This window comes from Harpia harpyja, chromosome 8 (genome assembly GCF_026419915.1).
Source record: "Harpia harpyja isolate bHarHar1 chromosome 8, bHarHar1 primary haplotype, whole genome shotgun sequence".
Lineage (NCBI taxonomy): Eukaryota > Metazoa > Chordata > Aves > Accipitriformes > Accipitridae > Harpia > Harpia harpyja.
This window is the reverse complement of record NC_068947.1, coordinates 6,763,658-6,787,390: the sequence shown is the minus strand read 5'-3', so window position 1 is coordinate 6,787,390 and position 23,733 is coordinate 6,763,658. Positions and strand designations below refer to the sequence as shown.

The window sequence follows — 23,733 nt, the reverse complement described above, 5'->3', positions numbered from 1 at the left end:
GTTTGGCTGCTAGTTAAATGCATTTGTGGCATAACACAGCTGTCCTGGGTACCTTCTAAAGAGGACAATCAAAGTGAAAAATTGAAAAAAATTCTAAGCTAATTTTTTAGTGGTGTTCTTACTCTCTTCGTGTGTCTGTCTGACTGTAGTTGACACTTCTGCGACTCACTCCTCTGTGTGTCTCACCCTTGTGGGTGAAGGTGTTACTTAAAAAAAAATGAAATTGGCAACAGGGGGAAATAATTCACTTTTGCCTTCCCAAAACTTTTAAAAACCGGTTAATTTGCTTAATAAAGGACAGTTAAATAAAATTGAATCGACTTTTTACCAACTTTTTAATCTTTTATAAAATCAATTGAAGTAATTGGACTAAGTAATAATGACACATTTAATTTAAAATATTTTTAGATTACCCATAATTGATTTCAAGACATTGACTGATTGCTGTAAAAAGCTTGGTTTTAAGCAGCTGACAAGCTGATGACAAGCATTAATGGATTTTGCAATGAAGAATTTGAATTGGAGAAGGAATTTTGTCAAAAGAAAGTGCATGTTTCTGTCATAAAAATGCGTGACAGAGAAGATGGACATAACATCACTGAAAACACCCTGAAAACTAAGTTTGAAATTTTTTGGCAGAAAGTGTAATGGCCTAAAAATACAACCATTGTGTTCAAAACCTAAAGATCTGGGGTTTAGTCACTTATCTCACTACTAACCCACAAATATGAACCCGCTTAAAGTATGTAGACTATTAAAATCTGAAGTAGCAGAAAGAAGAAAACAAGCACACTGAGAGAGGTGCATAAGCGCCCAGGTAAGCCTAAATCAGCTCTCAGGTGCAGGCAATCTCACTGCTGGTAACTACCCACAGGACACTGCTGTCCTTATTTAAAGGCTTGATCATGAGTTAAGGGCTCGAGCTTGCAAGGTGTTGTGCTCTGGTTTTAAGGAATTTCGGGTTTCTTGAACTTCTGTGTCAGCAGGGCATTTCATGAGCATCTGTGAAGACAGAAGTGAGTTTTACTTAATTTTAAAAATTTTGGGAATGTGTGCTTGTATTATCCTAATATTTCAGTTGTCAGGAGAGTAAAAGAGAGAGAGCAAAGCTATTTTAGAGTTTTAGAAATAAAGTGAATCTGTAGAATAAGTTCATAATAACTGATAGGGTCATGATAAAACTGTTTGACGATCTATGGTAAAGGTAGAAAAGTTCTATATTTTTTTTAGTATGTTTATCGGACTGGAGAGAGAACGGCTGACCCTAACTGTATAGGAATACAGTAGCAAAAGTACAGAGTATTTTATGAAATAAAAACATAACTGAAAATACTTGAAAGTATTTGATAAAAGAATTGACCGTGGTGTATGTGCACAAGACTGACTGTCATGTGGTCAGTGTAGCTTCTTGCCAGGGCAAATTAAAGGAGGTGAAAATTGAGGGAAATTACTTTAGGGATGAGGGACACTGTCAGTTTCCTAAGGCCATTAAAATCCTGAATGCGATGCCATTTAGAACAGCTGTCCACAAACGGATGGATTGAAGATGAAAGTGAAATTTCTTAATTTATTTTTACATCTGGAAAGTAAACAATTACATATTTTAAAGGAATACAGACTAAATGTTAATATATTCAGAAAGCAGTAGATTATTTTGGATCTACCAATTCACTGTCACAGCTGTAACTCAGCTGTATTTTACATGCTGACATTTACTGTAAGCAGCATATCATGAACTAATCTGTGCTGTAAGAATGTGTTGCAGCGTGTATCTTGGAGAACTTTTTATGTTCCACAGTATCAGTTAACTAGGTAATATTCACAGCTTGGGCTTTCTCTTTTTCCTTATATACACATACTCCAGGGTTCTCTGCATTTCTGCCAAATCTGTGCATCTCTGTATTTGTGTAAATATACATGCACACCAGGTTTGCTGGGATGGTGACTGTCAGTCTATAGAATTAGAAATCGATCATGGGAAGGTTGCAGTGTCCAGTGTTAAAGTAGTAATGATGTTCTGGGAGCAATGGGGAATTGCTGTTCAAGCCTACCATTGCTGTTTCATTGGAGTCTAGTCCAGTTGTTAACGATACTAATACTGCTCTATCTGAAATGAAAATATTTCACCTGATATACCTAATTATTGCATTTCTCTCTCCCTCTCTCTCTCTTAATAACTACCTTCCACTGGTAAATCTGGGTCCGCACTTAAGGCACTCAAATAATTCTTGATTCCACAGCATATAGCAGAAACTCCATATTCTTTGATTCTTCATTTTCTGTTACTGAATTTCAGTCCATTTCTATTTAACATGGTCCTGAACATTGCCCGGCTCTTTTTGTCTGCTATTTCAATCTCCCTCTGTCTTGACAGTGATTCTCAATTTTTTTGTCATCATTGGACTTCTTTGGCATAAACTGTTTGTACAAAGGTCATTAATGCCTCCTATCCCAGGACCACTTCTTAAAAAAACAACTTGAGAAACTTGACTATCAGCAAGTGATTCCCTTTCATCACACTAATTGACATTTCCCCTTGTTCTTACTAGTCTAGTGACTCTTTAATGAATTCCTATTTTTCTCAGGCTTGACTTCCATTAAACTTGCCTTTTTTGTAGCTGCCTTCCACTGGTGAATACTAGTCAGCCAGAGCTTAGGTACTTGAGGCGCTGTCAAATGCTGACATTCAGAGAAACTAAATCCATTTCATTTCTTTGTCTAGAAGTTCAGTTATCTTCTCAGAGGAGGATATCAGGTTAATCTAGTGCAATCTTCTTTTTGCAAACTCATGATTCATTTTGTTCCATTTTCCATTTACTTCTTTATTTGAAAGCCTAAAACCGAGGCTATATAACAAAACAAATTCAATCAGAAAAATGAAGTGGAGAAATAACTTTAGATAGTGCTGTATCTGCAACTGAAATATATGACTCCAGATATTGTAAATTTAGGCTTTTTCTAAATGTATGTCACATCCCATATGTGCTATAATGTAACAGTTAAAACTAAGGCAAAACTTTAATCTCGCATTCCCTTTGATTCCTGTGGTATACAGAACAGACAGAGAAGCTGAGTTAATGCTGTTCTTTTCCCCTTTTGGTAGGTAGGATGTAGGGGCTTTTTAGATGTTGCAGTTGGCTTGTGTCTCAAACAGATAAATCTGCTGTATAGTCACTTACCCATCTTTATTTTTATCACTCATATAGGGCTGATAAGCATTTTCTTATTAGTAAGGGTAACCTTAGAATATTTGCCATGCCAGTGATCCATAAGTCACTCCAAAATATGACTCCTATCAAGTGAATATCAAGTGAATGTAACTAAATATGACATATTAAGAATGTTTAGGAAGATAAAAATTAAGCAAAATGCTTCACAGGTTTTTAACTCTATTGCAAATCATAGAATCATTTAGGTTGGAGAGGATCTTTAAGAACATTGAGTCCAACTGCAAACCTAGCACTGCCAAGTCCACCACTAAACCATATCCCCAAGCACCACATCTATACATCTTTTAAATACCTCCAGGGATGGTGATTCCACCACCTCCCTGGGCAGCCTGTTCCAATGCTTGACAACCTTTTCAGTGAAGAAATTTTTCCTAATATCCAATCTAAACCTCCCCGGTGCAACTCAAGGCTGTTTCCTCTCATCCTATCACTTGTTACCTGGGAGAAGAAACCGACCCCCACCTCGCTACAACCCCCTTTCAGGTAGTTGTAGAGAGCGATAAGGTCTCCCCTCACCCTCCTTTTCTCCAGACTAAACAACCCCAGTTCCCTCAGCCACTCCTCATAAGACTTGTGCTCCAGGCCCCTCACCAACTTGGTTGCCCTTCTCTGGACACGCTCCAGCACCTCAATGTCTTTCTTGTAGTGAGGGGCCCAAAACTGAACACAGCACTCGAGGTGCGGCCTCACCAGTGCTGAGTACAGGGGGACGATCACCTCCCTGCTCCTGCTGGCCACACTGTTCCTGATACAGGCCAGGATGCGATTGGCCTTCTTGGCCACCTGGGCACACTGCTGGCTCGTATTCAGCCGGCTGTCAACCAGCACCCCCAGGTCTTTTTCCATGACACGGCTTTCCAGCCACCCTTCCCCAAGCCTGTAGCGCTGCATGGGGTTGTTGTGACCCAAGTGCAGGACCCGACACTGGGCCTTGTTGAACCTCATACAGTTGCCCTTGGCCCATTGATCCAGCCTGTCCAGATCCCTCTGTAGAGCCTTCCTACCCTTAAGCAGATCAACCCTCCCGCCCAGCTTGGTGTCATCCGCAAACTTACAGAGGGTGCCCTCGATCCCCTTGTCCAAATCATCGATAAAGATATTAAACAGAGCTGGCCCCAGTACTGAGCCCTGGGGACACCACTTGTGACCGGCCGCCAGCTGGATTTAACTCCATTCACCACAACTCCTTGGGCCCGGCCATCCAGCCAGTTTTTTACCCAGGGAAGAGTACGCCCGTCCAAGCCACAAGCAGACAGTTTCTCCAGGAGAATGCTGTGGGAAACGGTGTCAAAGGCTTTACTAAAGTCCAGGCAAACAACATCCACAGCCTTTCCCTCATCCACTAAGCGGGTCACCTTGCCATAGAGGGAGATCAGGTTGGTCAAGCAGGACCTGCCTTTCATAAACCCACGCTGACTGGGCCTGATCACCCGGTTGTCCTGTACGTGCCGTGTGATGGCACTCAGGATGATCTGCTCCATAACCTTCCCCGGCACTGAGCTCAGGCTGACAGGCCTGTAGTTCCCCAGATCCTCCTTCCAGCCCTTCTTGTAGATGGATGACACATTTGCTAACCTCCAGTCAACTGGGACCTCCCTGGTTAGCCAGGACTGCTGATAAATGCTGTATTGTATTTCCAGCAGAGATCCGGTAAGTTGAAGTCCCCCACGAGAACAAGGGCTAGCAATTGTGAGACTTCTCCCAGCTGCTTATAGAATCCTTCATCTGCCTCTTTATCCTGGTTGGGTGGTCGATAACAGACTCCCGCCATATCTGCCTCGTTGGCCTTCCCCCTGATTCTTATGAATAAACACTCAACCCTATTGTCACCTTCATCATGCTCTAGACAGTCAAAACAGTTTTACTTAAAATATCTGTTTAAAAGGACTGATGCACAGCTTTGCTGATATTTTTTTTCTGCTTCCATTGCCTGGTACTGTGGTTTATCCCAGTGAGGGGAAAAAAAAAAAAGACACTATGGCAACATTAGCCCAAAAGTGGCTTTGGGCAGGGGGGAAGCAAGCTGGTTGGAAAAGAAAATTATCAATATGAAAAGACTTCTTTTTTCCTGGCTGTTAAAACACAAAATTTTTTTAGAGGTGCAATTGTTTCATAAGGTTTAAGAGATAGGAGAGCTTCCAAATTCCAAGGTGCTCCGGTCTTTACTGGCAAGGAGAAAGCGGTCTCTGGTTGAGCTAACTGAACCTTTTCATTTTGACAGTTCTACATATTGCTATTTTGCAAAAATCAATTAGGAAGATATCAGTTTAATTCCAATGAAAATGTAAATAAATAAATTAGCTGCTACCTATAAGTTCTCTTCAGCACTAAGCAGTCAGGCTTTACAGAGAGGAACAGCAGGTTTTTCCCTTTCTTGTTCTTTAAGGCAAGTACTGAAAGTCAGTTAATGCTGACAGTCTGCCAAAGGTACTTAAAAACCTGTTTAATATATGCCCTAGTCTGAAGAAGAAAGTGAGCTGTCAGTGCCCCCTTTTTTTTTTTTTTTAAATTTTTTTTCCTGGTCAATACTTGATATCTCTTGGGAAAAGAGAAGCTTTTAGATGTCAATATTCTTTAATGCCTGGTGTATTTACTTTGGTAAGTCTTGTCCAGAAATGGGTGGGATTTTTGACAGCTGCACTATACTAAACATTGATCTACTTAAAAGGGCACGATTTGGTATTCTTGGAGATCTTTGAGGAAGTTTGCTTCTAGTTAAAATGACATTCTCCTTTCCATTTTCCAGTCAATGTAAGTGTAGCGCAGAGCACTGGGTACAGAGTACAAGGACACAGCTGAGTCTTTCTTTTATGGAGAGTGATAACCTGCAGTTCATGTACAAGTTGGAAGGCAAAGGATATACTGAAACGGGGAAGAGGGCCCAAAAAATTACTATTTCTTTACTGGGGGGAGCTGTGCAATTATGCAATCCATTAGTCTGCCTGGGAGCTCTGACGCTGTGCTAATTTAGGTAACGAGACAAGCCGCGTGTGTGCGAGTCCATTAATGATCAATTCCTGTTCCCACTGAATTAGAGCATTTCCCGAAGGTCACCAATCTCCATGCTGCCTGTGCCAACGCAGGTACGAAATAGAGAAAGGTGGGGGTGATCGGCAGCAGCAGAGCACGGCTTGGCCCCGTGCGCCCAGATCATTCCCTCTCCTCAGCCCCTGCCCACCCACTGCCTGGGTGGGCAACCAGGGGTGGCCTGGAAGAAGGAAAAAAAATAGTGCTGAAGAGTGGAATGGAGGAGCAGGGAGCAAAACACAGAGAAAAATCTGTATTTTTATTAATTCTCAGTAGCGTTTTCAAGCAGAAAGTTAAAACCGAGGAGTTGGAGCAGTGTATCAGCATTGTAGCAGTTGTGACTGGAAACTTTCTTCACACCTTTTGACCTACTTAGTAGTGAAGATTTATGTGTCCATTCACAGCTAGAATCTCATCTTGTTTTTAAAGAATAAAATGTAAGATTGCCCTCTTTACTTTTAGACATTCTTGTTATTGTAGATCAATGAAAAGGCAAAGAAAAAAAAGCACTGAAATGTTAGTGTATGATTAACGATTTATCAAGTTGTCTTATAGCTACCTCTGTTTGCTTTCTACTTGTTTAAAGGTTTGCAAAACTGCCTGCAGAGCTGCAGAGAGAAGTAAACAGTTCATACTTTAAAAAACAAATAAAACAAAAACCAAAAAAACCCAACACCAAACAAGCAACTATAGGCATAGCTTAAATCCCAATTGTACAATTATTTGCACATATATTTAACTTCAAGCTCGAACTGACCATGAAACTGAAGCTCCTTCTGTTCGTTGTTTTATTTGCTGTACCTTAATTGTACTGTATGTGGGAGAGTCATCTTAGCAGTCACATTTGATGAGTCATTACCACGTTTCATAGAGGATTCATAAAGATACATCCAAGAGTAAGCAATGTTTGACAACGATGATATCATTAGAAATAGTCCATAAAAAAATAATGCCTCATAGTAAAGTTTTATGCTTATGATGTTTGGATATCTGTCTGTCTATTTTTAAACGTGCTTATGCTAGTTTATCAACACCAAAATGCTGGTTCTCAATCTAGACCTGGGAACATGTCTCAAAAAATGTGCGACAGTGTTAATTAGAGTCAAATTCAACCCAAAGAGTAAATGGACCTCTATCAATCTTAGGTTATTTAGGAACTATGTAATTACTATTCTGTTAATTCGTTGTGTACACAGAGAGGTGAAGACATGAACCAAAGTCAAGTGAAAACTAATAAATAGAACTGATTCATTAGGGCTAGAAGGGACCATTAAGATTAGACTGACTTCTCCCTAATGCTTCTGTAGCTTTTGTACCACATCCATAGTTTTAAGCTAGACTTACAGCTTTTCTTTCAGAAACCTCTCGGATCATGACTTAAAGTTCTGGAGAGAACATCAGAACCAGAAATACTGGTTTGGCATTGTTCATGGTTAAAAATTTGCAGTTGCAGTTCTGAATTTGTCCAGCTTCATCTTGCTATAAATATATTTTTTCTTTTGCTGGATTGATAGCTGCCTGCTATTACTGTTTTCTTTCACCATGGATGTTTTCAGACAGTAATTTCCTCTTAACCTTCTCTTAACAGCCTAGATAAAATAGCAAGCAACCAAAAATGGTCAAAATAAGACAGGTTTCCAACTTTGTGTTTTGCCATTAATGAGGTTCAGCTAGGCCAGGGGTGCCCAGCCTGTAATTTTAAAGATGACTTTCACTCTTTAGAGTAATGAATCTGTTCCAGTTGCTGCCTGATACTTTTTCCCCGTTGTGTGATAAAAATTCAGTCAGTTTTTGTCATGGGACTGTGTATATCCAGTAATATGATCAGAGCGGGTATTTGTTCATGCATGGACATGATTACATTTTTCTTTACATGATGCCTCTATCGTGTGAATGAAGGTGAAATCCCCATGTCACTTCAGATGTGTCTGTTGTAAAAAGCTATGATCTTTGCAATTCCACTTAGAAAATGGCATAACTGTGCTAGTCCTCTATGTGGAAAAAGAAGAAAAGAACTTGTGCAGAAAAACAGAACCATTTGAGTTTTGTGTTAGGCTCATAATCAGTTAATCTGAAAATGTAGAGACAATTAAAAAATACTGCATGAGGCAATCATTGAATCTATCTGTATGTTGGTCTGTTTTAGGTAAATACCAATCCCTGTATCCCAGATATATCTCTGAAAGGAGACTGCAAACAGAAGAAAGTTTGACCAAGTTCATGTTGATTTTGTTAGTAACACTCACTACTGGCTTCCACAGCACGGGATCAGTCTCAATGATTATGAAAATCATTGAATTCGTTACTATTTTCATTGTTCCTTACATTTCATTTGTTTTTAAAGATAACTAGTTTTCAATGAATTGGGAGTAATCATTCTTCTAAACCTCTTAAGTATAACCATTGTTTGATATTTCCACAAACCTATTTTCTTGCAGTATAAAAATAACTGTTCCCATCCTCTGGATAGGCAAAAAAAAAAAAAAAAAAAAATGGGAAGAGTAAGAAGAGAAAACCTACTTTTATCACTGTGTTATTACTCCTTTATTTAAAGACAAAAAAACTCTGAATAATGCAGACTAGCTTCTAGCTGTGTTCCTTCATTAACCTTTCTGAGCTTGGATTCAGGTCCAGTGTCTGCATTACTTTTTGTGTAACTGCAACTGAAGTGATGACTATTTTAGTGTATTTTACAATCCATGTCTTAGATGTTATGTCACTTTGCATTATCACACTGAACATTTGCAACTTGCTTTCTGTACGCAGACTCAGGACTGTTCAATTAATTGGGATCAAAACAGCAAATCTCTGACAAGAATTCTAGAGCAAATTATTGTGTAATCCTTGTGACATTTTGGAGGTTAAGAGTAAGGGAGGGGAGCAGTGGGGACAGTATTCGATGGAGCACCATAACTCATTCTGTTTGGAAATCCCGTATTTATTGGTCTGTCAAGCGATTATCAGGAAGTCTGAGAGAGCAATTCAATTTACACTGATCTTAGTGGTCAGTTTAATTAAATTAAGACTTATCGGTGAGATGTACGTTAAGAAGGTTTTGTTTTACTGCAGGCTGAAGCAATTGCTGTGAATGTGATCATGTAAGATTTCACGATAGGGCTTTGAACCTGAGTGAGAAAATACAGGAAAAAAAGGGTTAAGATGAGTTGTGGTTTAGTACCAAACTAGTGCTCCAGAATGGATTGGGAATGTCCTGCTGGAGATGTGCTGCTTGCTACTTTTTGCATGTTTGTAGTTTTGGGGAGTTTGGGGGTTTGGTTTTCTTTTTACTTTCTTGGCACAGTATATAGTTGTGGGATCAGAGTCATGGTGCTGGTCAATGAAAACCAGAATATATTCTGAAGGAAACACACATTTCCTGAATGTCAACAGATGTTTTTGCTGTTACAGCAGTATCTTTTTCCTTCTTTAATAAATAAGTTTGAATAAGCTTTACTAAAAACAGAATATAAACGTTAGCTATAATTTTCTTGTAGACAAGCTTATTTTTTTTAGGTAAAGACAGACCATACAATGGGAATATGAAGTGAACAGGACTTCCAGGCAAACAAAATCAGAAGACAAGGAGTAAAAAAAAAAAAAAAAAAAAAAAAGGCCAAAAATCAGGAAAGGAATTAAGAGGTCTGCATTTCCAAAGAAATACAGAAAAAATGTTACACGCTGAAGGTTAGGGAAAACCTGATGTGCTTTCCTTGACTCAAGTGTACTGGATTTACAGTTTGTTTGTCTTTCCTGAGCAGCGCGGGGAGCTCTGGTAATGAGGTCCAGCCTTCAAGGCTTCCCAAGGATGTATGCAGCATAAGCCCATCTTTGTGAGGGGTTTTGTTTAAAACTTAGCTTGCCAAGGCTGTTCTGTTGAAAGCAAACACTGCTGTAGTCTGAGAGTGCCCAAATACCCTGGTCCTTATCTTAGTTGTCATAAAAAACTAGACAAAGGAAAGCAGTGCTTTTGAGGGACAGTGTGCGAAGGATGGCGCAGCACAGATTTTTTGAGGAGTGAGGAGGCTAAGGTGGTAGTTTCACTCAGAAGCTGCCCCAGATGCTTCCTTGTAGCACTGAAATGGAAAAACAAATGTAACTGGATCAATAGTTAAGGAAGAAAATGTGGTGTAGGAGAAGACAGTGACAGTAGGGACTGCCCTGCAGGAGTCTGGGGAACTCTGCTAGAGACCTCTGCTGCTGCCTGAGGAGGCACGTAGCAACAGAAAAGCCTCACAAGAGAAAGCAGGAGCTGAAATGTCTTGAAATAATTCTTACTGTATAGCTTGCCTGATTATGACATTATCCAAACTCCATGCAAACAGTAATTTACAGCAAATTGGGATTATAAAATTCAGTGAAACCGTGGTTTGTAAAATCATCAGAAATCATTGCATCTAGCAGACAATATTTGTATCTTATGATTTTCTGGCAGTTGTCTGTAGATAAGGTTGGCTTTTTTGGTAGTTCGGTACCCTGGGAAGTCCAACTGGTCTTTGGGAGTGGGTTTGCGTGCAGATAAGGTTTTAATAACATTTCTTTTACTTTATCACGACACCAGCTGACAACTGGCCAAGCTTCAGTACGTTATGCTATATCTGATAATGTCTTTAGTTCCTATGTGCACAGTTTAAATTCAATATGTATGGCCTTCCAGGGCAGAAACTGCTTTTTATCTCCATTCAACCAAGTAGTCGTCATACTGCTACAGTAATAGCAGTTCTTGAATATTCCTGAGAAACTGAGTCAGAATGCATATAATTATAACAGTGAAGTAATTTCGGAAGGAATTAGGATCTAACATATCTTTGTTGCGCCTTAAAATTTAAGTATATTACTCCTGAAAACACCCCTGACTCCGAAGATTTATTTCTCATATATTTATACATTAGTTTTCAGGGAGATTACAGTGGGCAGCGCAGTCATGGCTCACTAACACATAACACTTGTTATCTTCCAACTTGGGATGGATAAAAACCTTTGCAACAGATAGGTAATTTTTTTTTTATGCTTTATTATAACTGTGTGGCAAAACTTACACATTTTGATTTCCTGACCTAACGAGGCAGTCCTTTACTATCACAAACAAGACATTAGATTGAATAGACACGTTTGAGTTAGGCTTACATACAGTATCATCAGGTAGTCCAAGCTGTGAATGTATAAAGGAACTGAAAATGGAAAAATTACAGCCACCTGATGTAAGGGGATACACTTTTGGATGATTTGAGATGTTTTCAGGAACTGCAAGTATGATACAGCAGTAATGACCTTCTATTTTCCTTTCGTATCCTCCTTTTGGAAAAAAAAGTCAAAATATTGTTATAGCTTGTAACTTTTAAAAAACCCACTGTTTTAAAAGCTGTGTGTTTCCTTGGCAGGCTGTTATCACTTGATAACACTGGCAAGAAAAGCATAAGACAGAAGTACAAAAATGGGGCAGCAGGTTGATGAAAATAGAATTTTGTGGTTCAAAAAAGTGTACACATCCACCCCAAACCCCTGAAATAGAAGCATATATTAAAATTCTGTGTCTCTACACATGCATATGTATATATAAAGTATACAAAAGTGTGAGAAAATATATGAAAATACAGAATAGCTTTATTTGTATACATTTATAGGAAAGTATAGAGACATGCTGTGAGTGTTCAGCAAGGCCTCTCCAGCACAGCACAAATGAACAGCTATCTTCTTCCATAATGTGACACTAAATAGAGCAGATGTTGACTTTTGATCTTGAAGCAAAATCAATTTCCAGTGGAGTTTTGCCTTTGACCTCAGCGGAATCAGGTTTTTGCCCGTGATTTTATCAATTTGTTCGTTCTAAAAGCCTTTGTGGTTCTTGGTTTGTTTGTTTGGGGGTTTTTTGCCTCTGCTCTAGCTATTCTTTTTCTAATCCCAGATTATCAAAAATCACTTCAGCCTGAGGAAAATGCGTATCTCTCTGTATAAAGCTCGTTCAGTAGTAACAGCTCTCAATTATAGAAGAATATAACCGGTTTCCTTGTAGAAGGCTCCTTCTCCAGAGCAGTTTGTAAGGACTACTTTTACTCTCTGTATAAACTCTGTTTTTTCTTGCAAAACCATGCAAGTTTCTCTCCTGTGTTCCAAATTACTTAGGGAGACAAAGATAAACAAGATCTCTGCTCTGATATCAAACTACCTATGTGGGTTTTATTTTTCAATGGCTGAGTTCCCTACAACAGCACAGCTCCTCCATATAACACCCTCCTTCCCCAAGTCAACCCCTGCTCGGTAACGGGGGCAGAGAAGCTTCAGCGATGTGGGAGGAGGGAAAACACTGTGGCTGGCACGGCAAGGTGAGAAGGCATTTGGGTAGGGTGGGAGAGATGGTCCTTGAGTGCTCTTCCAGCCCACGAGGTGGACGGAGGTCAGAGAACAAGAGTTGGTGTCCCTAAGGTACGGCTCTCCAAACCTACGAGTCCCATACGGGGGAAGAGTCCAAAGCTAAGCTCTGGTATATGATTTTAGACTTGCTTTTCTCATCAGATGATTTGCGGTTGTATTTCATGCATGACGTGAAGAGTTGTATGTGACAGAGGAGTTTTATGGTTCTTTTGGACGTGACAAAAAAACCCAGTTTGTGGACCCTCTTGCCATTAGTCCAGATTGCTTATCGATTGTAACACTTCCTTTAAAAAGAAATTCCTTCCTTTCACAGAAAGCACTTGATTTTTGAATAGCAATAACTTTGTCTAGGTGTAAGGGAACCTAAGCAATGGTGCTTAAACATTTAGGGGTATTTTTGCTTACATCAGCTAATGATCCTGAACAAGACTGTACCTATAAGCAAATGTACCCCTCTTGTGGAGCTTAGGAAAAAAAGAACAGAAAAGCTTTTGATAAATGCCAAACATAAATGATGAAAGGTCACCATTTCTGTGAAATTCATATTTTAACAAACTCTTTGCTGGATGAGGCCTGTCCTTGCGTTCCTGTGGTGCAGATATACAGAGTAAAGATGGAAGCAACTGCCCTTTGTGGTGTACATCTGCCCTTTCTCAGAGTGATGGAAAACAATTTCTGTAAGAAGTAGATTGCATTGAAAATTGCTATTTCTTCTTCCCAACTGAAATTAAGAAATTGAGCAACATGCTCTGGCTCGTGCTAGACTCCTCTATACTCCCTAACTATTATTTTATTGTGAATTACTAATTTATGTAACTGAGTGGGTTTACTCTTTTTTTTTTTTTTTTCCTCTTTGATTTCTTGCCTGCTTTTCATGCTTATGCCAAATTTGTCAAAGTTTTGAAGGTCTTGGGAATAGACACTGTGTCTAGTCCTGTGTTTCTACAGTACTTGTTTCTCCAAGACAGGGATGTGACAGTGGTCTCCATGTTAAAAGAGTTACAAAGACTAAATAGCTATATCATATGGAGATGATCATAGCATCCCTATTTGTAATTGCTTACTAACCTTGTTCTGTGCTATGCTAGTGCTGGAATAAGCTTGCCATCATATACATGTTCAGTCATGCACAGTTTCTGCTGAATTTTGTTTGGAAAACAGGTGAAAGAAAGAAAACACACAACCTGTTCTGCTCATAAAGGAGGCTTGAAATTGCATCTCGGAGCCTTCCCGAAGTGCGGCAACACGCTATTCTGCTGTGAGATGCGCTTAGCCCCGCTGTAGGCATCGAGGCATTGCCCACGCTGTAAATGGCCTGGAGGACGTGCCTAGATGCTTTATTATCTTGTGCATTCAATTAAAAAAGTTTTACCTGCTGTCTTTCTTTCCATGACCGAGTAGTTCAAATGGCTTAATCTAACAGGTTTAACTGAAAGCTACTTTCACATAACCTTCTAGGCTATTGTCCCAAAAGATGGTAAGTCTTGAGTACAACTCTGAATAGGACATGAAATGACCTTTAGTTTCAGTTGAATGGATTGTTACAGCAAACGAAGAGAGGCTGAGTATGTTTCTTTGGGTGACAAAAACAAAGCACAGCAAAGTTGAATTCAAGCTGGAGCCTAGTTGAATTTATTATACTTTTATTTGCTTGCAGCTGAAGTGAAAAAAAGTTTAGTAAATTGAACAGACCCATTTATGAATACGTCTAGTATATATGCTGGAGCCTTTCAAATCTGTGTGCCAGTTCCACTCTGAAAAGCGGAGTGAGTTATAGAAAATATACCCTCCTCCGAAGGGGAAGAATGTATTTTTCTGAACATTCTTTGGTTTAGGGTGGCACAAAAGGTGACGTATCTGGCATGCTAACATCTCCATCATGTGAAATCAATGCCTGCATAGTTTTGGGATTTGGGCTTTTTTTTTTTTTTTTTTCTGGATTTCTAGATTTCTACTTCTTTTTTTCTCTTACTTTAACTTTTAATTTTGTTCTTTAAAAAAGAACATAACTGCCAAATTTGGGGGTTTGCTGCATTTAATAACAACAGGTAATCAACTAGGTAAATAACTGTTGTACTTAATATTTGTATTACATGGGTTTGGAAAAAAAGTAAATCTTGAGAAAAAACCAAATTCTTACTAATGAACTCTGCTGAGGTGTTAGCAGGACCATGTAGCTGGACCTTTCCAACAACAGTGATGCTACTCAGTGCAGGATGCAAGAGGAGGGAAGAGTTGTGGCTGACCACAGTAAATGTAGGAGAAGCCACTTTAAGTCCACATTGTACAGTAATATTTAGGCTGTCTGTTCCTTTGGAAGCATCTCTGTACTGGGCTTCTGTGCTGAAAATAGAAAAGAATGGACATTTGCTTTTGTGAGGAGACTGCTATATAGTTTGTGGTTTTGGTTTTGGTTGTTTTTTTTTTTTTTTCCTCCTGGATTGGGTCTGCTGTCAGATGAATGCTGATTAGTAGTATCTTTTATCTACACAGATTCCAAGGTTTATGATTACTCCCAGTTTTACACTGCCCACAAAAGCCAGTTTAGCCTAGTTAATAAAATCCCCAGATTTTAGAGATCTTCACAATGCTTAAAAACAGTACCACACTAACTTGGAATGGAGTGGTCCTAAGTATTTACTGCCTCCACATCTCCTGCCTCTTCGCTGTCATGGTTTTATGCTGCACTGTGCCTGACAGACCACATGCTCTACAGCCCAGTTGAAATACTAGTGTAAATCTTTCCTCGACCAATTCTTTGCCTACTGCTTTCTCTCAACAAATGTTTTTAAAACTAGCCTGTTAGCTAGTAAAGGAACTTTTGAATTCATTCTGATATAGTCTCCAAACTTGGATTAGAAGAGTTTTACAGGAGAATAACACTTAATAATATAATAATCATGTTAACTGGAATAATCAGGACAAAAATATAGAGAAAAGAGGAAAATTCTTTTGTCTGTACACCCACACCCCCCCACCCCAGTCATTTAAAAAAAAAAAAAAAAAAGAAAACCAAACAACCCTTTCAGGGTTAGAGCAAGCATGTTTGTTGAAAGACAGCAGATGGTGTTAAAGTTGGTTATGGTAATATGTGTTGTACCTATCCTTCCCCTCTTCTTTTAGTTTAAAAAAGAAAAAAGGAGGGGAGGGGAATCATACCTCTTCTATTTTATTTGCTGACTAGAATTAGGGAAGAACATACTGCAGATGGAAATATACTGTCATATATGAAAGAGATGTAAGCTGGTTTTAGAGAAATGATACACAAAGACGACCACAAAGAAGAAAGCGGTTCCTATTTGATGAAGAGGGTAGCCTTTTTTTTTCTTAGGGACTTTAAGCCTATTTGAATAGGATTGTAAAAGCAGGAAGAATAATCTGTCTCACACAGAGCCGTACGCTGTACTCCAGCGTTCAAACAAAAAGCCGACAGAAACACGAGTGTTCCCAAAATGTTGCTCCCTTGCCCTGCTTCCCCGGAGCACCGCTGCTCTGCTGCTGCAGCCTGCCCTCCAGAAATCCTGGGTGAAAGAGGAGGGCTGCTACTGCTGGGGAAACTAAGATTACTGATTAGGAGAGAACATAATCAGGTAGATTGAGCCTGTGTAGGGAGAAACCATTTCAGTGAGAAGGGAGGGAGTGCAGCATACGCTGACTGTCTACCTTGGGAGAGTACCTTGCTGTTGTTTAAGAAAACAGAATTGGCCATAATTCTCCTCTCGGCTTCTGAGAAGAGGGTGCTCTTTTTGTGCCCGTGAAGCTGGAGGGTGATTGCGTGCGTGCGTTACCTGCGCCTGGCAATGAGTCTCCCTCCAGGTTTGTCCTACTTCGGAGAATGTGTTAGAGAGAAGTACCCACGGGGAAATCAACTAAGCGCTTCCCCACGAAGGTAGCAAGACACTGCGGTGCCGGCAATGCCTGGAGATGCCTCGGGTGAGTACTGGCTGTAAATGAATGCAAGGACTATTCAAAAGAGTGAAGAGCAGCAGCAACGCAACCCTAAAGACGGCATTTAGGTCAGTTGGCTGCCTCCCGGGATGTCTGTGGCTGGCTGGGGTGCTGCCTGCTGCGTCGAGGGGGCTGCGGGAAGTTCTTCTGAAAGGACTCCAAAGTTAAGGGCAAATGGGGCTCCCGGGAGGGGACTGACCCCGTTGCAGCGCCAGCTCCGTTCTGCCCGATAGCCATGACTTGCAGAACTTTATTTTGAAATCTGCTCCAAAACGGGTTGGAGAATAGCAACAGGGTGTTCATACGGAAGGGAAAACAAACAAACATTTGCATGCAGTAAATTTTGGATTAGGTTAAACAGATTTATTTGTTTTTATTTTTTTTTTCCCTGCCAATGGACGGTGCAGTGCGTTCAAATCGCAATACCGAGTGTTTGCACAGTTGTAGATAATAGGTGCTAGCTGATCAAAGAGGATTTAGTTGTCTTACTAAATGAGCTCCTCATTATAAAGACAGCAGAAAGATGTAAAGTTTTCTGCAAACAAATTTGGACGTGGTCAAATGAATTACTCAACTGATGATATAGAAATAGCTTGGAAACTGGGCCATCGGGCGAAAACAACCTTGCATTCAGTCTAGGGTAATTGCATAGACTTGTCTGCAGAGGATTGATCCTGAAAAGTAGCTAAAGTAACTTCATATCTTTCAGGCCACTTGGAAATAAAGCTTGAGAGAATATTTGACTGTATGTATGTAATACAACGCTCCACTGGGGGTGAAAAAATTAATGCTAGCTTCTGTTATGAATAGGTACCTTGATGCATTATAACAAGTTTTATTCTATTCTTCCTTCTAAAAATGGGGGGAGAATATGTATTTTTCTCTGAAACAAGCAATATTTTTTTATGTCTCAGGCAGGAAAAAACCCAGAGATTTCTGCAGTAGTTCAAAACTGAAGTATCTTCAGGGTATTTCAAAACTAATTTTATTTTCTCTTCCTACTTTTTGCATCCTTTCCTAACTTGGAGGTATGAAATAATGGTTGCTCCATCATAAGGAGGTAGCATTGTAGCATTGTGTAGCATTGTAATATTGGCTGGCTTTATAAATCTATCTTTACTGGAGTGATTAAAATACTGTTTCCTGTTATTAAATGGCTTTTATTAATCTTCTCTCTTAAAGAAAAAAAAAAGTTTTGTTTTTATTTCTATTTCAACATTTGTGCTTTATTCATAAGACACATTTCTCTGGAAACTACAGAGGCCAGTTAATGGTTTATGAGTTCAAGCTGAGCTGAATATAGCTAAGCTCTGTCTTGCTTGACATTTCATCAAAAGCTGTGTTGATTTGCAATGTTTACGGACCTATTTATTGAACCTTCACAGCTTGAACTATGCCACCGATCTTGTTGACATTGCCGAGTTTATCTCTTGGTGCTTGTGCAATCTCAGAAGAAAAGTTTAGAGCAAATGAGTTATAACAAACTTGTCACAGTTCATAAAATATGCAGTTAGGACAATGAAGTTGATCTTCTTGTTCATTGACCATGATACATTAGAGAAATCTGAGTAGGCTAACACAATCTCATCTGGGTAGGTGAGCGTGTGTCCTTCTCTGTGATATTAACTTTCAGATTTGACTGTAGCATCTTACGGGCTTTAAAAAGCAGCTTGTAAACAGAACAAATATTTTCAGTTCAAAAGGCTATTTATATTTGAAAACAAAACCTGGCTGTTTTGCAGCACTATATAACATGATTATCGCACTTCCATATAGATCTTGCTTTGTGAGGAGTGATATATCAAATGAGTAAACAGCAAATTGAATCAGAGGCTCATAAATACCATAAAAAAATAATTCGGCTTTTAACGGTGAGAGCATCCCATGTTCTGTGCTATTCTCCAGAACATCCTGTCTGCATAAACCCTATTTTTAGCCAATAAAATAAGATATATCTTGCTATATAATCTACTACTATTACTGGATCAATAGTGCACATTATCATGGTTTCAGACACTTCTCTATGTAACTTGAACAGAAATAGATCAAAGATAGTGCAACTGCCTGGCATCTCTGCAAAAGCAACAGAAAACTATGCGCTATTTATTCAACTCCAGTAAAATGGATAGTTTAAGAAGTCATGGATTCTTTTTTTCTTTTCTCTTTCTTTTTGGGTTGCAGGGGAAGCTGTTTTCCCATGTGAACATTTTCATAGCTACCATTAACTGGGTTAACATAGTTGTTCATTCTCCTTTTAGAACTGTGGGTATGCAGCCAGTTATAAACATCCAAAAGGGAAATCGGATATTTAAAAAAAAAAAAGAAAGTTGGAGAATTTTTCCATGTAGTTGAATGGTCTTTGATTGGGCTCTTGGTTCCTTTTCAACAATGAATGAATAAAGAGTTTATGCTTTTCAAATCAAAAGTAATTGCTTATTGATTGTTGAATGCAAATTGTGTTCGAAGGGTACAACAAGAAAAAAAATCATAGGAATATGCTGGGGGGGAATATTTGCTTTGCTTAATGATTGCTATGTAATGTAGCCTGCTGAATTATCTGCAAAGTCTTACTAGGCTCAAATATCTAGACAATAGAGAGCAATAAAGTCTTTCAGCAAGCAAGTCCAAGCAAGAAATGAACATTGGTGTCTTGTTTCCTCAACTGCCTGTGCCTTAGCAGATTAGTCTCCTAACTTAAATGCTTGAGTTTGGATAGTGAGGGAAGCCCCGATTTATTTATTAGAACCTTTGTGTGAATAACTTTAAGGTGTTGCTATCCGATTAAAACACGCTTATGTAAGTAGATACAGAAAATACCAATCAGTCCTTGTAGTTACATACAGTTTCTTAACTCTGTGGAAAATGGAACATACTTTGGAGAGAGCATTTAAATTAGCAAGGATTCATCATCAGAAATTCTAAAGTTAATGGTGTTCTGTGTGCATGGGAGGGTCAGCTGAAGTCAGTCTGGGGAATCTACAGAAACCCACAACCTCCTGAAAGATCTTAAAATATTTGAATATATTTCATAGGATTGTATCCTTCATAATGATATTTCTGATTTTATTTACTTCGTATCCCTCAAGCTACTCTCTTCTTATGCCATTTGTCAGCTTGGCTTCTGAATTTTTTTTCTCTTACGGTAGCAACATCCTGTGGTCTCTTTTCCTTTTTACGTGAGAATTCAAGAAGAAGGGCAGACATAGGGGGTCTAAGTGTCTTCAGTCTGTGCTGACTCTTGTACATTGGTCAGTGTTGTATACATAAAAGGTTCTTAATTTAGCACTCATTAGACATTAGGACCAATTTTTTCTGCCTGAAGTTAAGCCTTGTGAACATACTGGAAAGCATTGGGATTAAGGGCAGTATTAGGTTCCAACTAAAATGTCTAACAATTTCCTGTAAAAATATACCCTTAAGCACCCCAAATACATCCTATGTGTAACATTGAACAAGATAAGTCTTAAATATAGATAGCCCTGCAAGGTAATTAAAAAAAAAAGAAAAGTTATATGGATTTTTCTGTTTACTGTTTTCCAAACAGAATGCAGAACTTATGAAAATTTCTACCTTACTTAAGTTTTATTAAGCCCATCTTAAGCAATCAGTATTTAAATTATCATAAACATGTAATTCTCAAATGCACTGTTCAGCTTTGCTCACAATTCAGCCCTGCATTTTTGTCAGGTACTTGAAGTGTTCAGCAACTGCATATTTTCTGGCAGATGGAGAGCATCCCTTTTAATACTCATCACAGGAATAACTGTTCCTACCAAATGAAAGGGAATTTGCTGTAAGCATTCCAAGATGTGTTTGACTTCAGTTTGTTTAACAGCTAAATGTAGTGATGATAGATACAAGCAGAGTTTCAGGGGAAAATGTTGTGGGTTTTGCAGTCTAATCCTCATCCACCAGAGCAGGACACTCCCATGAAACTCACTTTTAAAGTAAATATTATATTGGATGTTAGAAAGCATCAATTCAGATAGTCAGGTCATAAGTACAAGCACAGTCAGTGCAAAGCTTGGGTGAAAGGTTATTGTGTTGCTACTGAACTAGCTTCTTAAAGATTATAATAAAAAGGTTGAGCTATCATTTTATCATTAAAAAGTAACAGAGATGGTTAAGGATATTTCTCAGTACTTTTCTTTCCTCCCTCTCAAAACAGATTTTCTATGTGTACAGAAATATATTTAAGAAATTCACTTCTATTTTAAAACAAAAAGTGTACTTTTATGGCCTATTTAACAGCATAGAGATTAATGCTGATGATGGGTTGGTTTTAGGACTTTACTCTTGGTCAAGGGAAAGAAACTTTCTGCAATATCTTATTTCTTGCAGATAAAACTTAATCAGCCTAACAGAATCAGGGGAGCATCGTTGTCTGCCTGTTTCAGAGGAAGTTATGGGATAAGGGGGAGTAAACAAGTTTCTCGAGGCAAATGTACAATAAAATTATCAAAATAAATAATTGGAGATAGATTTCTCTAACTATCTCCATGTTATAGAAAGAAAGAAAGGACAAGAAATTTCAAAACCAAACCAATAGCTTCTCTAACTTTTTTGACAGAGATTGCTCAGGCAAGTTGCCGTCATGCCAGTTTTATACCATTATAGTGAATAAAGGCACAAGTTCTGTTTTGTACAGTATTTAAAATGTAAATGCTTCAGGCAGAGGCTATTCTTTCTGCTTGTTTTGTGTTGTCTCGATCAGTAGACACCAAGCCCCCTAAGTGCTAGTATGAAGTGAAAACATTATGAATAATACAACATAATTTAAAAAATAATAGCTGTCTCAAAATCCTGGTTCAGGTAAACTGATAAGGATAGGGTGGGCTATGAAAACTTGACTATAATATGTAAAATGAGTATATGGTTTTCCAGGGTTGTAACAAGGCAAGCTGGTTCTGAATCTTCTGCTGACAAGCTCAAGCGTGTAAGATTCATTCGTTTGTTTGATGAGAGTTTTTTTTTTTTAATAAGGTGCTTTTTTTTCCAATTTACTCATTAAGTTTTACTAATCTTTGCTATTGTGCGCCTAAATAAAGACATGCTTCTCCTTTATAAATGGTCTGCTTGAAGACTTTACGTAATTGTGCTATAGCAATGCCATCGTTTTGAGATGTTTATTTTTTTCATTGCTAAGAACCATGGTCAGTGGAAGATTTATTGTTAAAGTGCTGCAAGATAGAGTCTAGAAGTATGCTATTCTTCATTAAAAAAAGCCTTTGCTCTCACTATTTTTTTTCCATTGGTCTGCCAAAACCTGTTGATTTTGAGAACACAAATATAAAGCCGCTTTGTTCATTCAGGATTTAGTTCTGAGAAGGTAGTGCTAGGTCACAGGATGCTATGTTTAGAGGCAGGTTTCTGGGTTAATCTCTACATTTATAATATCAGCTAATTTTGTTTTGGTTTTTTTTTTTTTATACATTCTTCCTGACTGAAACAAAATAAGAAGAAAAGATGTGTACGTCAATGAAGAGATAAAAGCCCATGCCTGTTAGCATTTTTTAATTTTTTTTTTTAATCTGAGGATGTCCCAAGACATTCAGAAATGATGAGAATTAAGCAAAATGCTCCTTGGTAGAATTCATTGTGGCCTGGAAAAGACTGAAGGCACACACATACATAGGGAAGACAGTATGAATTCGTTTGTTGGTGTGATTAATGAAGCGTCACCTGTAGACAGGAGTATTGGTAATGACTGGAGGTAGGATGTGCCCCCCTAGCCCTGGTCACCGGTGATGTGCTGCGCATCCATGGTTAGAATTCCTGTCTTTCTAAATGATCCAGATAATTCAGATACTGTGCTTTTTACTATTTACCTATGTACTACCTATGTGTATTCATTGGCTCTTCTAGATTCAAAGCTTGAAGCAAAAATATTAATCTGCTTAATTCCTTGTTAAAATAGTCTTTGCCTACTGCCACTAATCAGACTGTGATCTCCACTGACTTTTTCTTCAGCCCAGGACCCAAGCAAGCTCCAGGCAGCTGCTCTGAAAAGCTGTAAATTGGATCGCCATGTTAGTGGCTGGTCCTGCTCTTTCTTCTCTCCCCCATTCTCCCCCAGGCCCTTTCCCCAACAAGGGGCTGGGTAGCGATGTCTGAGGATGCTCCTCAAGTGCCAACGAGGTACAGCCACCTGCATCGAAGTCACTCTGGTCCATGGTTTGGGATGGGTCTTCGGTACCTGGCACAGTTGAATTGGAGGGGTGAGCGTGGCTGCAGCAGACTGAGAACAGCCCAGAAATCCCCTGGAGTCATTTGAATCCTCCCAGCTTTTCCACTACTGGCCACAAAACTTACTGCTTCTCTGATGTTGGGACTTCTCCAGCAGCAAAATTAAATTTTGTGTAAGTGATGAGAAGAAAATTACTTTATCCTTCACCTTTGGAAAGGGGAAACTAAATCTCCGTTGTACTTCTGAGAACCTTTTGAGTCAGCTTGCACAGCTCTCACAGAGAATTGAAGACTTTGCAGCCATCTCAAGTTACTTTATTTTTTGTGGCTTTTCCTTTGCCTAGAGGGCTGATTTTTCTGAGCAGTGAGTTCCCCAACTTACTAGAGTCATATTTTATCATCTTGATGAAATTTCCACAATCTCGGAGAGCTTTACTGCATAACTAATTCAAACCTTGTTAGTATGCTGCATTGCACTTAGCTGTAGATGTGTCAACAGAAGTCTGTGATGAAAGGAGATCCAAGGAACAATATCCTCAAAGATGTCACCAAGATCACTATGGGGTATGTTTGCAGTAGTGTGACACTACAGTCTTTGGAACATTTACATATAAATTCTTAACTATTTATAAAGTGCAGCAGGCAAAATCCTGTAACATTTTGTACTGGAGTGATGTAACTTCAAATTTAATCCTGGGAAATTCTGAGCAAGCTCTTCAGGTTCAAACAACCGAATCTGTCCAGATTTCTAGCTTGTTTTCTGCTTCGACTGGATTTATACAATTGATTCCCATTTTTGCCTTATAGCAAAAGGAATCAAGGAGAGAAATACCATTTGTGGTGAACCCCCTGTTGTGATCATTTGCATTATTGAAATACTTGTGAAAGATGGGTATTGACAATTAGTAAGTTCCCCCTTTCTTTAACAACACAGTAGATGTTCTGGTGATTTGTACTAAGAGTTGTCAAGTTA

At 38.9% G+C, this 23,733-nt stretch overlaps 1 protein-coding gene across 14 annotated transcripts in view; it reads left to right on the top strand.

Moving 5' to 3' along the window:
- DMD (dystrophin) overlaps positions 1 to 23,733 on the top strand; it is a 1,317,358-nt gene that overhangs the window by 222,297 nt on the left and 1,071,328 nt on the right. The window contains exon 1 of one of the 14 annotated variants that reach the window (XM_052795063.1): positions 16,256 to 16,559. The exons of the other annotated variants lie outside the window; for them this stretch is intronic. Coding sequence (XP_052651023.1) covers positions 16,541 to 16,559 — 19 coding nt within the window. The 5' untranslated portion in view covers positions 16,256 to 16,540. Of the gene's footprint in view, positions 1 to 16,255; positions 16,560 to 23,733 lie in introns of those variants that run through there. 14 annotated transcript variants of the gene reach the window in all.